The 12,868-nt window shown below is 42.1% G+C and overlaps 1 protein-coding gene across 1 annotated transcript in view; it reads left to right on the top strand.

The window, feature by feature from the left end:
- HGFAC (HGF activator) overlaps positions 1 to 12,868 on the top strand; it is a 43,165-nt gene that overhangs the window by 5,108 nt on the left and 25,189 nt on the right. The window contains exons 4-7 of the mRNA XM_051798353.1: positions 4,061 to 4,134; positions 8,960 to 9,073; positions 10,166 to 10,297; positions 11,666 to 11,776. Of these exons, the coding sequence (XP_051654313.1) occupies positions 4,061 to 4,134; positions 8,960 to 9,073; positions 10,166 to 10,297; positions 11,666 to 11,776 (431 nt within the window). The remainder of the gene's footprint in view (positions 1 to 4,060; positions 4,135 to 8,959; positions 9,074 to 10,165; positions 10,298 to 11,665; positions 11,777 to 12,868) is intronic.

Genomic DNA, 12,868 nt, shown 5'->3' with positions numbered 1-12,868 from the left:
GCCAGTTAGGCCACAGAAATGGAAAAACCTGTGAATAGATGGGATCCAAGGTTAGAGCACACTTTAGAGCTGACCTTGGACAGCTCGTTCTCATGCTTCCGATTTTTTAAAAGCCATTTACAAGCAGGGAGACGGGGAGGAGGACAGCTGGAGCTGTTTGATTTTGACAGGCCATTTCACCCTATGGGTGACCTTCTGGCCAGTGTTTACTCATTGCTTATAAGCTAAAAGCAACTTAACGTGTGGCTTCAGGCACAGAGATGCCGGTAAAAGAGCCCTGAATGGCAGTTGGGAAACCTGTTCCGTGCATTTTTGTGTGACTTGGCACTAACCCAGGCTGGACTTACGTTGAATAACTGATCTCGGGGGACCTGGCAGACAGCAGGTGAAGGCAAGGTTTGTGTCCTTCCTGTTCCTGCCTGCCTGCAAGCTGCTAGTAAGGATGGAGATGATGGGAGGCTGGGTCCAACATACCTCTTTGGGGGCAAATGCAAGGAGACCAGACCAGGAGAGTGCTGGCTTATGCATTTAAGTTCATGTCCTTAGTACTCAAGTCATACTTCAAGGCAAGACTTCACAGTGCGGGCCAAAGCCTTCTCCAATTGGCTTTAATTTTATGTTTTCTCGTGGTACCTATGACACAGATACTGTGTTTCAACGTAAATCAGCTCCTGACTGCAGAAAGCCCTCCCTACTTTTTTTGGGAGCAACAAACAAGTTGTATCTTTATAAATATTTATTGAAAATACAGGAAAGAAGACAAAATAATTGCAGTATTTAAATAATAGACTTCCTTTAACAGCATCCTGTATTGCATTTCCCTTTAATTATAAGCTATTTTCACAGATAAGTTTCTATTTAGTGTCCTCTTACCAAGTCTTACATGATAACTTACTAAAGATATCATGTAAATTTTCCCTTTGTGCTGAGGAGAAAAAAAGCCAGCTGGAATTGCTTCTGAATTTCATTGGTACCTCCAGAAAGACAGAGCAGTGTGGGGACTGACAAAGTGGGTGTGCAGTGAACATCTGTGAGAGCAAATGGGGACAGTGGTCTGAACTGAACCGAGCTGTGGTTGCAGGGAAGCTTCCAGCACCCTGCCCCTGTGTTCCATGGTGGGATGGATTCCTCAAATTCTGCTCAAGGGGAATGGCAGGAGCAGACCTAGCCTGAGATTTTGGCTGTAAATTGGAAGGTATTGATTCATACCCTGGAGAAGCCTTATCCTATGCTTGGGTGCTGGATATGTGGGTCCCCTGTGCAAAGGTACACTTAGATATGTATAGGAAGGGCATGATCTTACCGTATTCCCTGGAATACAAGAAGATAACTTTTGAAACTTTGGCCACAGATTGAAAACAGTGCAGAGGAGAGCTTTATGGACAGCCGGATTACAACCTGGAGAGTTTATGGCAGTCCTGTAAAGGAGAAGTACATGTGGGTTGAACTGGGACATGTCAAGCACCAGGCTTGATATTTTTCTGGTGCTGACGGTGGTAGGTTTGGTGTTGTCAGGTGAAGTCTGGACATCTCTCATGGTCAGGACAACACCTAGAAAGGTTTCAGGCAACCTCCAAGTCTTGAAAAGAGTAGCAGCACCAAGTGTGATGGCAGAGCTCTTTCCTTCCACCAGTCTGTCCTGAGCCTTTGCTTGCTCTCTGACATCCTATTGTTAGGGCTCCCAAGTGGGTAAGATAACCCACTTTCCATTTATCTTATCAGCCAGTTAGGCCTCATCTGTGACATACCATTTTATTTGTCCATTCCTATGTTGTTTACCATGCATGGGTTTAAAATGTTATTTAAATCTATCCCTAGAAAGTGGACTTTTCTGGTGTAATTAGTTCAGTGTCTGTGTCTTTAAGTTTTCACTTTTTATTAACAATTTTATGTGACAGGCTGACGTAAAGACATTTGCTATCTCATAAATTTTGAGCATGGGTGCATTTGCAAATAGCACAAAGAAATAATAAGCCTATTGGGTTGGTCTGGCTGCTGGAGGTCACATCCCCTGAGACGGAAATATCATCACATTTTTGGTAAGCCTCAAAGCAAAGAAGGCATTTTGAAAATAAAAGGAGGGAGACAAGTGAAGTAGTTTTGAGGATGTGCTGAGGTTGTCCCAGACAGGGAGAGAGATATGTGGTGGAACATATAGAAGGATTATGTGACTGGGCAAGAAGCCTGACACTGAGGAGGCAGCTTGGCATCACAAGGTAGGACCAACCTCTTCGTAGTCACTGCAAGATGATAGGGAAGGAGGGGCCTGGCTGTGGAGAGCATTGAGTGGGAGGATCAGTGGGTTGTGAAAAGCTGATAGAAGGAGTTTCTGTCAGGGTCTCTGATAACAAAAACATTTTAGACGGAAAAATTTGAGATCCCCCTTTGCTTAGAACTTGACTGTTGCTGGACAGACTCCAGAGAGCATTGAATTGCACAAAAATGTTTTTTTCCCCCCATAATGACCAGAGTTTTCTTGCATTTCTTAGGTTTATGCAGAGCCTTTTTCATTTGCCTATTCCATGCTGCTCAGTATAACATCACTCTGCTAAATCAGAAATTATGTCATTCAGAAAAGTCAGAAAAGTGTGGATTCTCCTCCCCCATCATGGCTGGCACAGATGAAGTGTTCAGTCAGAGATGGTTTTGCCAACAGTGACACAGGCAGTGCTGAGAACACTTTTAACTCATTCCTTATCTTAATCTTCATGCACACTAGACCATCCTTTAAAAAAGCACAATCTACTTCCCACCAAAGGATCATTGAGAAATTTCCATCAGTTCCCAACAGTCACACCAGCCTTAATGCTTATGAGAAAACAGCCTCTTTAAGTATGTGCCAAGTTAATCTGCACTAGACTACCAAGCACCTTTTTGTTACTGCACCTTATATAATTGAGGTCACCAAACTTAATATACATGGCCTGTTCAAATGCTCCACAGGAATTAAGTGTTTTAAATGCCACATAGCATCTAATTAAGAAGGAAAGTAGGGCAGTTAAAATGGTACACATGCACTACAATAAAATTTCAATCTAGCTTGTGACGTCCCGGGGTGAAAAAATATTTGATCACCCAAGTGTTCAAGGTATGACAAAACCACGCATAATAAACATAGATCATAAGGCACATTAAATAAAGTAAACTCTAATTTTTCTAATGCCATGTAGCTGATATCTATTTCTCTGCATTAGAACTTGTTAGGGAGGATGTTTTGGTGGATGGTGCATTGGGACAGGACTTGGACCCCCAAGATGCAGCCTCATTTCAGTCACATGTTCCTTCTGTGACTTTGGGGAAGCCTGTAAGTTTACTTCTGCAAATGAAGAACAGCAGCTCAACGCTGGAGTGCTCTGAGCCTTGGAGATAATAGACCAGTGAGGGCAAGGAAGGTGTACAGAAAGCAGTTGTCAAAATTCGCCTTGGTAGGATTCCCACAGGCGACGTGGTGTGCAGGACTCAGTCCTCTGCTCTGAAAAAAAAGGGGAGGTTTTATCTGTGTGTTCGGAAATCACCACCATGTCAGTTATTTCCTCATTTCATCTAACAAGTTCCAAAATAAGAATGTTTTAAAGGAACTGAGTGTGAAATACATTTGTCACCGAAAGCCAGGAAAAGTCCCTTTGTGGACATTCTCCTGCCTCTACAGATTATTAAAGTAACCATAAGGCATCAAAAATAGTCTGGGTCCTCTTTTGCTTGTTTTGTAATGAGTAAAGGAGACATAATTTGTTTGCTTTGGTTTTATTTTTATTTCTGTCTTTCATTTTCTAATCTTAGAAATAGAAATAATGTTGGCATTTTTCTGGAGGGTTTGTCGAAAATCTCAGATCCTGCTTCTACATCTCATTTTTATCTGTTTTTAATTTGAGAGGAATGAAGCAGAGCAACTTTAAAAAATGAAAGCAAACTTCTCCCTCTGGTGTTAAGAGAGTTTGAATGAAAGTAATGTTAATTAGAAAAAAAAAAAGTATGAATTTCCAGGTTGCCAAAGTGTGAAGGCCGTGAAGTTTCAGTTATTTAAAGCTGCACTAAACTTCACCTTTAATTTTCTTTTCAGGTGTTCAACAACACCTAACTTTGACCGGGACAGGAGGTGGGGACACTGTGCTTTGTTGCACAAAGACCACTCAGGTAAGGTGAGCCATTGCTGGGTTGCTCCAGGTACCTGGTTCCTCCTTTGCAGTAAGGAGGGATGGTGCCTCCAGTGTGCCTTTTATTTGGTGTACACAGAGCAAGCCTTCACATCAGCTGTTTCCATAATCTCTCTGTGACTCTACAGAACCATAGTATTAAATTGTGTATATCACACAGACTTTAATTCACTCTCTGTTGACTAATTTGAAGTCATGGAGAGAAATTATGGTAACGCCAACGTGGAAATCTGAACTCCAGCTGGAGCTGAGCACATCTTCTCCTCCTGCATAGCTTGGATGTGCCTATTAGCTTTTCCTTCATTTAATCAGCTACTTTTTCTGTCTGTTTGACCTGTTAATTGTTTAGAAGGCACATAAACATTTGGGAAAAAGCAGACCTCCAAAACAGACTTCCTTGGGCTTTGGGCTTTGTCAGAGAAGGCAAGAGGCTAGACACATTCATTACAAGAGTCCTAAGGGACAATGAGAGGATTACTTAGCTGAACAGTGCTATGGCTTCATGTGGTCATCACACTCCAATGCTACAATTACCTCATTGCAGAAATTTGTCTAAAATGGGAAGTCAAGGTCTGTGGCAGACTCTCCTTTCTATATATATATGGATATAAGTCACTTTAGTTGACACACTGAATGAAAGCACCACATCCCAAGAAGTTCATTTGGGAACATGCATCCCTGTCCTCAGCAGTACCTCAGTGACTGACCTTTTCTTGTCTCTGTCTTCCTAGCTCCATCCCAGCTGGATGTTGGAGAATCTCATTTTATAAGGAAAGCATGCATCTAATTCTCAATTCATATAGACACAGACCAGCACTGACAAATCAGGTGTTGCGCTGGTTAAACTTGATGCCCCTGAAGTTTTTTTTTTTGGATCTATGTCTAAATGCTGATCATGTTCCTCTTTTTGCCATCTCACTACTTTTAAACTCAATCTGTCTTATTTAGTCTGCAGGATATGACCAAATGCCCTGAGACGTTCACTTTCCGCTTTCAAAGGAAGGGTATTTTCTACCATCCCCTTTCAGGGAGTTCTCCGCAGTGTCAGGAGTCTCACTGCCAAGCTGATTGCAATCTACCAGAGCACTTGAAAAGCCAACGTTAGCTGAATCATGCTGACAGTCTAAAATTAAGCAGTGCATAGCATCACCTTTTTAAACTTCCTGACTTTAAATTATTTTCCAGCCCGGCTTTATAACAGATTAACAGTAGATCAGAGGCAAATGACCCAACCCAAAAAAAAGCAGCACTGTATGTGCCTTTGCAATGTAAGTGTGTCAGACATGAATGTGGACTTTATAGGAGTTCATGCCTTACAAGAGCCAGGTTATGGGGGCTGCACTTAGTTATTCGTGAGTGGCCTCCCAGAGCTTAAAATATTGGTAGCTGCAACTCGTGACTGCTTTAATCCTCCAGTGAAACAGTTTCTGTCACAGTGACAGCTGGCTGACTCAAAGAGACTCCTCCAGGAGCTGAAACAGCTCTCCAAACCTAGTGTTGCATTTCTGGGGGCACCTTGTGCCACCTCTGTCCCTCTGTCTGCCCATCACCATTGTCTTGCAAGATATTTCGTTGCCTGCAAGCCTTTTTAGAATTCTTGGCTCATTTTTACCTGTTACCTACAGGCAGGGTGGGTTGGGTAGGGTGGGTTGGAACGAGAAAGCCACCCTGTCTGCCTGCCTCTCGCCGAGGGGTATCTCTGTCAATGCACCTTAACATCAGTGAGGGCTTTCCCTGGCTACTGTTTTTTCTCCAGAAAAAAGCCCAAATAGAATTTATATGTGCGAGAGAGGAAAGAAAAGAGAAAATGGATGGGATACCTGGAAGAGATCACTGCTAGCTGTTGCAAAATGAAAAAAAATCTTTATTTCTAGAAGTATTTAGAATTTTTAAAAATTAAATAAAAGTGTCTTAGCTGCTGTTTTATTTGTAAACATGCCTATTTTTTTTAAAGCAGCAAGCACTGTATTTGAATTTAAAAAATGTTTAACAGATAATCAACCATAGCTTAAAGAGAAAAGTTTTATGGTGAGATTGAAAGGAAAAGTGACAAAATGGATGAAGGGAATTTCAAGCAAACAGGAAGAAAGGTCATCTGCTGAGGAAGACAGCTGGGAATAAATAAGCAATCAAACTGAACAATGCTGATCTTTAAAATAATATGATTTTGTTGGGAAAAAATCCACTAAAATATTAAATATTTGGGGAAATCTCAAACATTTTAAAGATGCTCGAAAAACAAGATGAAATGAAATTTCAGGGAGAGAGTATCCTTTGGCCATGAGGGGTTGGTGAGAAGTGTGTCAACTAGGATGGCGATAAAGTTTCTTGAAAGCAAAGGTTGAAGCACAAACACTCTCCAGGCCAAGAATACCATGTATATGTGGGGATCCTACTTCAGAACTTTGGAGGTGCTTACAAATCAATGCTAAGCAAGTGTTGGAGGCATTGATACAGAAAAATGCATCTACCAAATTCAGGGAAAGTTTAACCAGACAGCCTTTAAGCCTCAGGATAAAGTGAAGCTCAGGTATGTAGTTTCTGCTGGAGGGAGTTGTTAGTACTGCACTGTGCAGAGTCAGAGCTTGCTTTATCAACAGCCATGGCCCTTGTTCAACTCCCTCTACTATCTGTGGGAGCATTATTGCTGCCTTCAGGGGTTATTTGCCCAGGTTTCCAGACATCCTCCTCCTCTGCCCAGGGTGTGTGTAGTAGCTTCTCTGGTGTGTGTAGTAGCTGCCCAGTGTGAACCCCTTCACACACATGGACCAGCTGGGCTGTGCATCCACAGCTTGCAGTTATGTACACATATGCACAAATGTGCAATACCCCTATTTGTGGGACTTCCAGATCTTGGGCAGTCTGGTAGAACTACTGCTCTGAATGTCTGGAAATCTTGGACGAATGGTCAAAACCCCAGGGAGGCCCAAATATGGGGAAAACAGTGCCAGACAGTGAGTATTTTCAAGGTACATCTGGACTGATATGGAAAGAAGAAGTAGAGTAATGTGGGCTGTGCTGGCAGGAGGAAGAGGCATCACCCCAGGAGGGGCTCTGGGGAAGATGGGTGGCAGAAACAGAAAGTTTTTGTTGGGAGATATGGGTAGAAAGGTGAGACAAGGCTACTGCTCATTCAGCAGAGACTCAGAGATGTGAAGCTGAAGTCAAGATAACTGCTGGCAAGCAGAGTGTTTTGCCCATGAGGGTGCTTTAGACAGTGTTGAGAAGGCAGGGACTTAGCACTCCCCAGTTAATTGATAGTTAATGGTGGTCAGGATTCCCTGCAGGGAACTGCGATGCTTATGAGCAGAAGTTGTTGCTGGACTCCAGGAAAGGTGGGAAGGGACACTGAACACCCCTGGATGGTCAGACTGGAGTGGTGGGTGGGATGTAGTGAGGGAAAGAAATGGAAGACTAGAAGTGCTTTTTGTAGCTTTAACAAGGGTACAAAAAATTACTTGAGCACTTGTAGCAGCAGAAGATGTCTTGGAGATCAAGTCATGGTTTGGATGTAATGGGAATAGGAAATACAGGATTTTCCTTTGAGGAAACATTACACCACTAGAAGTTTCCTAACTATCAACAGCAGGAAGATTAGGAATGTCACTGACTTTACTTGCTTTCCCTTGATGTTATCCTGGAGTGAAACTCCCAGTGAATACACCCAGACCTGCTATCTGATAGGAATTACATCACTCTCTTCTGAAGTAAATATTTTGATCTGTGCCGGGGAACCTCACATTCACAATGTTTTAGCAAACTTCAGGATGCACCATTTATGCTTCACCTTAGCCCTGCATGTGTGTGCCTGGGCCTCTATATGTTGCATCCTGTGCTTAGGACCGCACTCTCTAGCTGAAGAAGCACATGGATTGAGTAACTCTACAGCTGGTGTCACAGAGTTTGATGAGCATTAGAAAAGAGGATTAGAATGCAAACAAGCTGTTGGGCCAGCTCTGGAGCAGGTGTAAACATGCTGTTGGTTAACTTCAGGGGAGATACATCCTTCAACTTTGCCTGAAATCAGGAACATTGCCTGGACAGCAAGACTTACTACATTTGCATGGCACATTGCCATGTAAAGCTTCTATTGCAGTAGTTAGAGGGTTATCCTGGCTCATATGCTCCTCTCCCACCACATTTTCCCATGATTTAGAAAATTCCTTAGTAAACAGAGATATACTAGACTGGTCCAATTTAATTTTTCTTGGCCTGATTTACTTGGATGTGCTTTGTGTTTTGCTTTATAATTTCCCTCTTTGTTCTAGCTGCCCATCAGTTTTAGATGTAATCCAAAAATAGCAATAGCAAATTCTTCTGTCAAGGGTTGTCCTTCTTGTAATTTGGAAGAGAGATGCCTAATCCCGATGATTGACGTTGCAATGAGAAGGTTGCAGGACAGAATGCTGGGCAGAGGCAGAGCTGCAGCCTTCCTCCCTCCCCAGTGTAAAGGCACAGCTCCATCTTGTGGACACCTGTCCCATCGTCTTCCTCACTGCAGTGCCAGCTCTGACAACTTCAGGCATGCCTGGACCTACCATCTTTGGACAATCACTCCAGGGGTGAAGATTCAGCTCAGTGATTTACCATATGGTTTTTAAAAGCCAGATAAATATAGCTGCTATACAGCTGAAAACAAACCTAATGTAAATTGGTTGGATAAACTTTGTTTTAGCTTAATAGGTGGTATTAAAGCCACCATGCATTGAACCAAAATGGTTCATGTAATCAAGTGGATGCCTAACACAGCAAAGCCTGACTTATCTAGCACCTATTAACAACAACCTCTTATGTGGCCTCTCTAGATTACTGTGCAAGCAACCCTTGCCAAAATGGAGGTACCTGTTCTCTCACCCATAGCCATAGGATGTACCACTGTACCTGTCCCGAGGAATTCACAGGCGAGGATTGTCAGCTGAGTAAGTATCTTCTTCCATGGGTGTTACAACACAAAATATGAGTAGTAAGTAAAGCTCATTAATGTTTGCTTGATGAAAAGGTAGTGCTTGATGGGAGAGACCACTACAGCATGAGTGTTTGTGTAGGTGGATTTCCAAATGGTTGTGACAGACAATCCATTCCTGACAGGACATCTGAAAATAGCTTGACTGTACAACTATAAATGCAAGTATGCTCTGAGTATGGGAAGCACAAAAAGCCTCTTCCCCTTCCTTTGCTGTTTTAAGGTTTAAATAACCCTTACATGTTTGGAAATTACTTATATCTAGCAGGTAGGGCATAACGACATGACAAAGCAACACAATTTCAGGTGATGCCTTATTCCTTATGTATATGCACATATGGGTCTGTTACAACTTTTCCTGTGATGTCAGCTTTGTACCTGGGTAGCTGCTCCACCTTCAGGGCAGTCATTTTCAAAGGAGTAGAGTCAGGCCAAAAAGCTTTGCTTGGGTTATTGTTCCAGTTTTATGGTGATGTCACTCCCAATTTGCTGCACATCAAGCAAGGAGTCTGGATTTTTCTCTGAGGGTTTTCAGTTGTGCTTGCTGAAGTTTAATGAAGACTTTTCATAGAAACATGGAATTGTTTAGTTTGAAAAAGACCCTTAAGATCATTGAGTTCAACCATTAGCCCTACACTGCCAAGTCCCCCACTAGCCCATGTTCCCTGAAGCTCTAGACTTCTCTCCTGACAATAAACAAAGAAGCCTTTTTCAGTGAATGATACATTAAAGTGGCACAGACACAAGTGTATACCACCAATTTGACTTTTTCTGTTTGCTGAACGAACTTTTGGAAGGGCTTAAGTAATGGTGATGCTGTCATGCTTTAGGAAAAAGCCACCTCTGTCTCCAGGTCCTTGGAGCTTCTGCTCTAGTGGCTTGGTGCCTCCACACTCTGGAGGCTGGCTTGCTTGAGAAACACTACCAACAAACACAGATCTGCTCAACAGGAAAGAAGGGATGAACAGAGAATGATGGAGATTGTGGTGCTGTTTCTTGCAAGGAATAACATCTGAAAGCTTGTGTTGTTTGTAAAACTTCGTTTCAGATAAATGTTTTGACGACAATCTCTATGAGTTCTTTGATGTGGGCATGAGCTGGTCAAGAGTTCAACACGGAACTGTGGAGCAGTGCATGTGTGTGAACGGCCAGATCGAGTGCGAGCGTGTTGAACACAAGGGTAAGGCACTATTTTGTGTTACAGTTGTAGACCTGCATGGACAGTGAGGATATTAGAGCCTGCGTGGTGTTACACACCATAGTGCTGCTCTTGCAGCTCACATACCATCCCTAAAAGAGAACATTTTAACTTTCCTTTCCATGCATGAGCAGTAATACTGACCCAGGAAATCACTTCAATATGTCCATCCTTATCCGAGGAAGTAATTATATGCATTATGATGAATTTTAGGGACACACCTCAGGGTTTTCTTTGAGAGGGATGCAATCCTGATCTGCTTCATGTAAGAATATGCCACAGATTATATAGTAGAAATGGTAAAATTTCTCCTCCAAAACTGTAACATGCTTGGGTGGCACGCCCTGCTCTATATTCCTCTGCACACCTACAATCCCTTCATACTGCTGTTTCACCTCTGTGTTTCTTCTCAAGTCTATCCCACTCTCAAGTTGCTACCATGTAAACTTCACCCACCTCCAGGATCCCATATGACCTGCATTGACCCCAGAGTCCCCATGATTTTTGACCAAACTTACCCATTCCTGGCTGGGGTAGTGCTTAGGTTATGAAGCCTCTTCCTTGTTTTAGGGCTGCCAGGTGCTCAACACAGCTGGCCAGGCACAGGGCATGCACTTGGGGTTCTCGCTTACCCGATGAAGCCAGCACATCACCTTCCATTTGGAAGGAGAGATGTTGCAAGGCAAACCATATACCTCACCTCTATAGGTGCTCTGGTATGGCTATTCTGTTACTCAATCTGGCTGACTTTTACCCTGCCCAGACTCCCAAGTAACTTACAGTACAGACAAGCTTCATAAAAGCCCTTTGAAATAGGTGCGTGCTTTTATTCCCACCTTACATAACTGGAAACTAAAGTATGGAGAGTCAATAGCTTTCTAGGACATCAGGAGTCCATGGAAGAGTTGCGAAATTTGATAGGACTTAATACTTCCCAATCAGAGATCTAAAATATTTAACTGAGCTACCTACTAGATGTGTTATTAGAAGTTTTAATACAGCTTAGTGGCAAGCCTGGAACTGGCAGAACCCTCTCAGAGAAAGAAGTGTTAATACCATCACCACTAGTAATAATAATCACCACCCCCATTTTATCTATTGTTCATTAATAATATTTTTCAATAGCTGATATTATCCAATAGCAGTAAAAAGAATGAGACAGACCTTAGTGGGCAGAAACCAGCCGAATTTCCTTTGATTTATATCAAGTGTAGGTCTGAGATGAGCAAAAAAGAAAATTCTTCCCAAAAATGTGTATACACAGAGAAGATGTACTAAAGTAAAATAAAATGGACTGACTCTCTTGAATAATTTGTACCTTTGGTTTTTATCTTTGGTTTCTGCATGTAGGCTGTGTTCATGATCCTTGCATGAATGGTGGAGAGTGTAAAATGGTTACCTTCAGTGGGAAAATAGTATGCGATTGCAAAGAAAATTATGGAGGAAAGTATTGCAATATTGGTAAGTATAACAACCTACTGGCAAATGGAATATGGAGTTTTCATCTGGGTGTGAAGCTGGTGGGTTTTACCCCTTGTCGTATTCTGCACTTGAGGACATTTCTTGTAACAACTGAAGAGTCACACAGAACAAGGGTCTAATGTATTTCTACAGTGTAAAACACAACACACACTGAGACTCTGTTTCTAAAAATATTTGTTCATGCCCTTAACTTTATAGAAAATCAATCACAGAAATTTTAATCCAATTACTCATGCCCATATGGTAAGTTCATGCTTCCATTTTGCAAGATCAGTCGCAGAGCTGTAGTCTAGAGCAACTGCCTCCCCACAGATCCATGCATCCCCTCATAAAACTGGAATTTATGCTCTGACAAAATCTAGCAGCTGACTGTGTTTGGTAGCACTAGATTACTGAGGGAAGTAGACAAAGAGAAAATGCACACCTTTTGAGTTACCTTGAATTTTAATAGCACATTTAGCCCAGTACAGCTTACATAAAAACACTTGCTTCCTCTGGTGGGTTAGGGCAGAGAAATACGCTTTTTGGTGTCTATGTGTTAGTCCTGTTTTGCTTATTAGAAGCTCCACAGTTTTTGATAGAACATTCCTCCAGAAGACTTAACATTTATCCATGCAGGGGTTAAATCTGCTTGTAAAGCTTGTTTGCACACTAAATCCTCGAGTTATATCAGTGGCTGAGTGCATAAATCCCATGGCTCATCAAAATTGAAGATATGACTCCCAGTAGCTGTGGTGGGTACCTATTTGGTCCGAATGGGTAGTGAGGTAAAAAACCATGGTAATGAACACTGCAATTTGTATCAGGTGTTCTTTTTTTTATTCTGATAGTTAACAAACTGTGCAGCTAACTATTCAAGCTGGAAATAAAAATCCATTTGGGAGACCAGCAGTACAGCTGGAATAACAAATAACAGGAGTGAATTGTCAAATTGGATGGTGTATAAACTGGTTCTGAACCTTCACTCACAAGGTACCTGATGAATTATGCAAAATGGGTTTGTGATGCTTTTAAGTTCTTCATAAGGAGCACTATTTTAGCTGGGACCTGGATTATAAACATCAGGATGAC

Source organism: Manacus candei, unplaced genomic scaffold (genome assembly GCF_025592945.1).
Source record: "Manacus candei isolate 608988 ecotype Guabito, Panama unplaced genomic scaffold, ASM2559294v1 h1tg000048l, whole genome shotgun sequence".
NCBI lineage: Eukaryota > Metazoa > Chordata > Aves > Passeriformes > Pipridae > Manacus > Manacus candei.
Note: the sequence above shows the minus strand (reverse complement) of the source record. Positions and strands in the feature narration are given on the sequence as shown.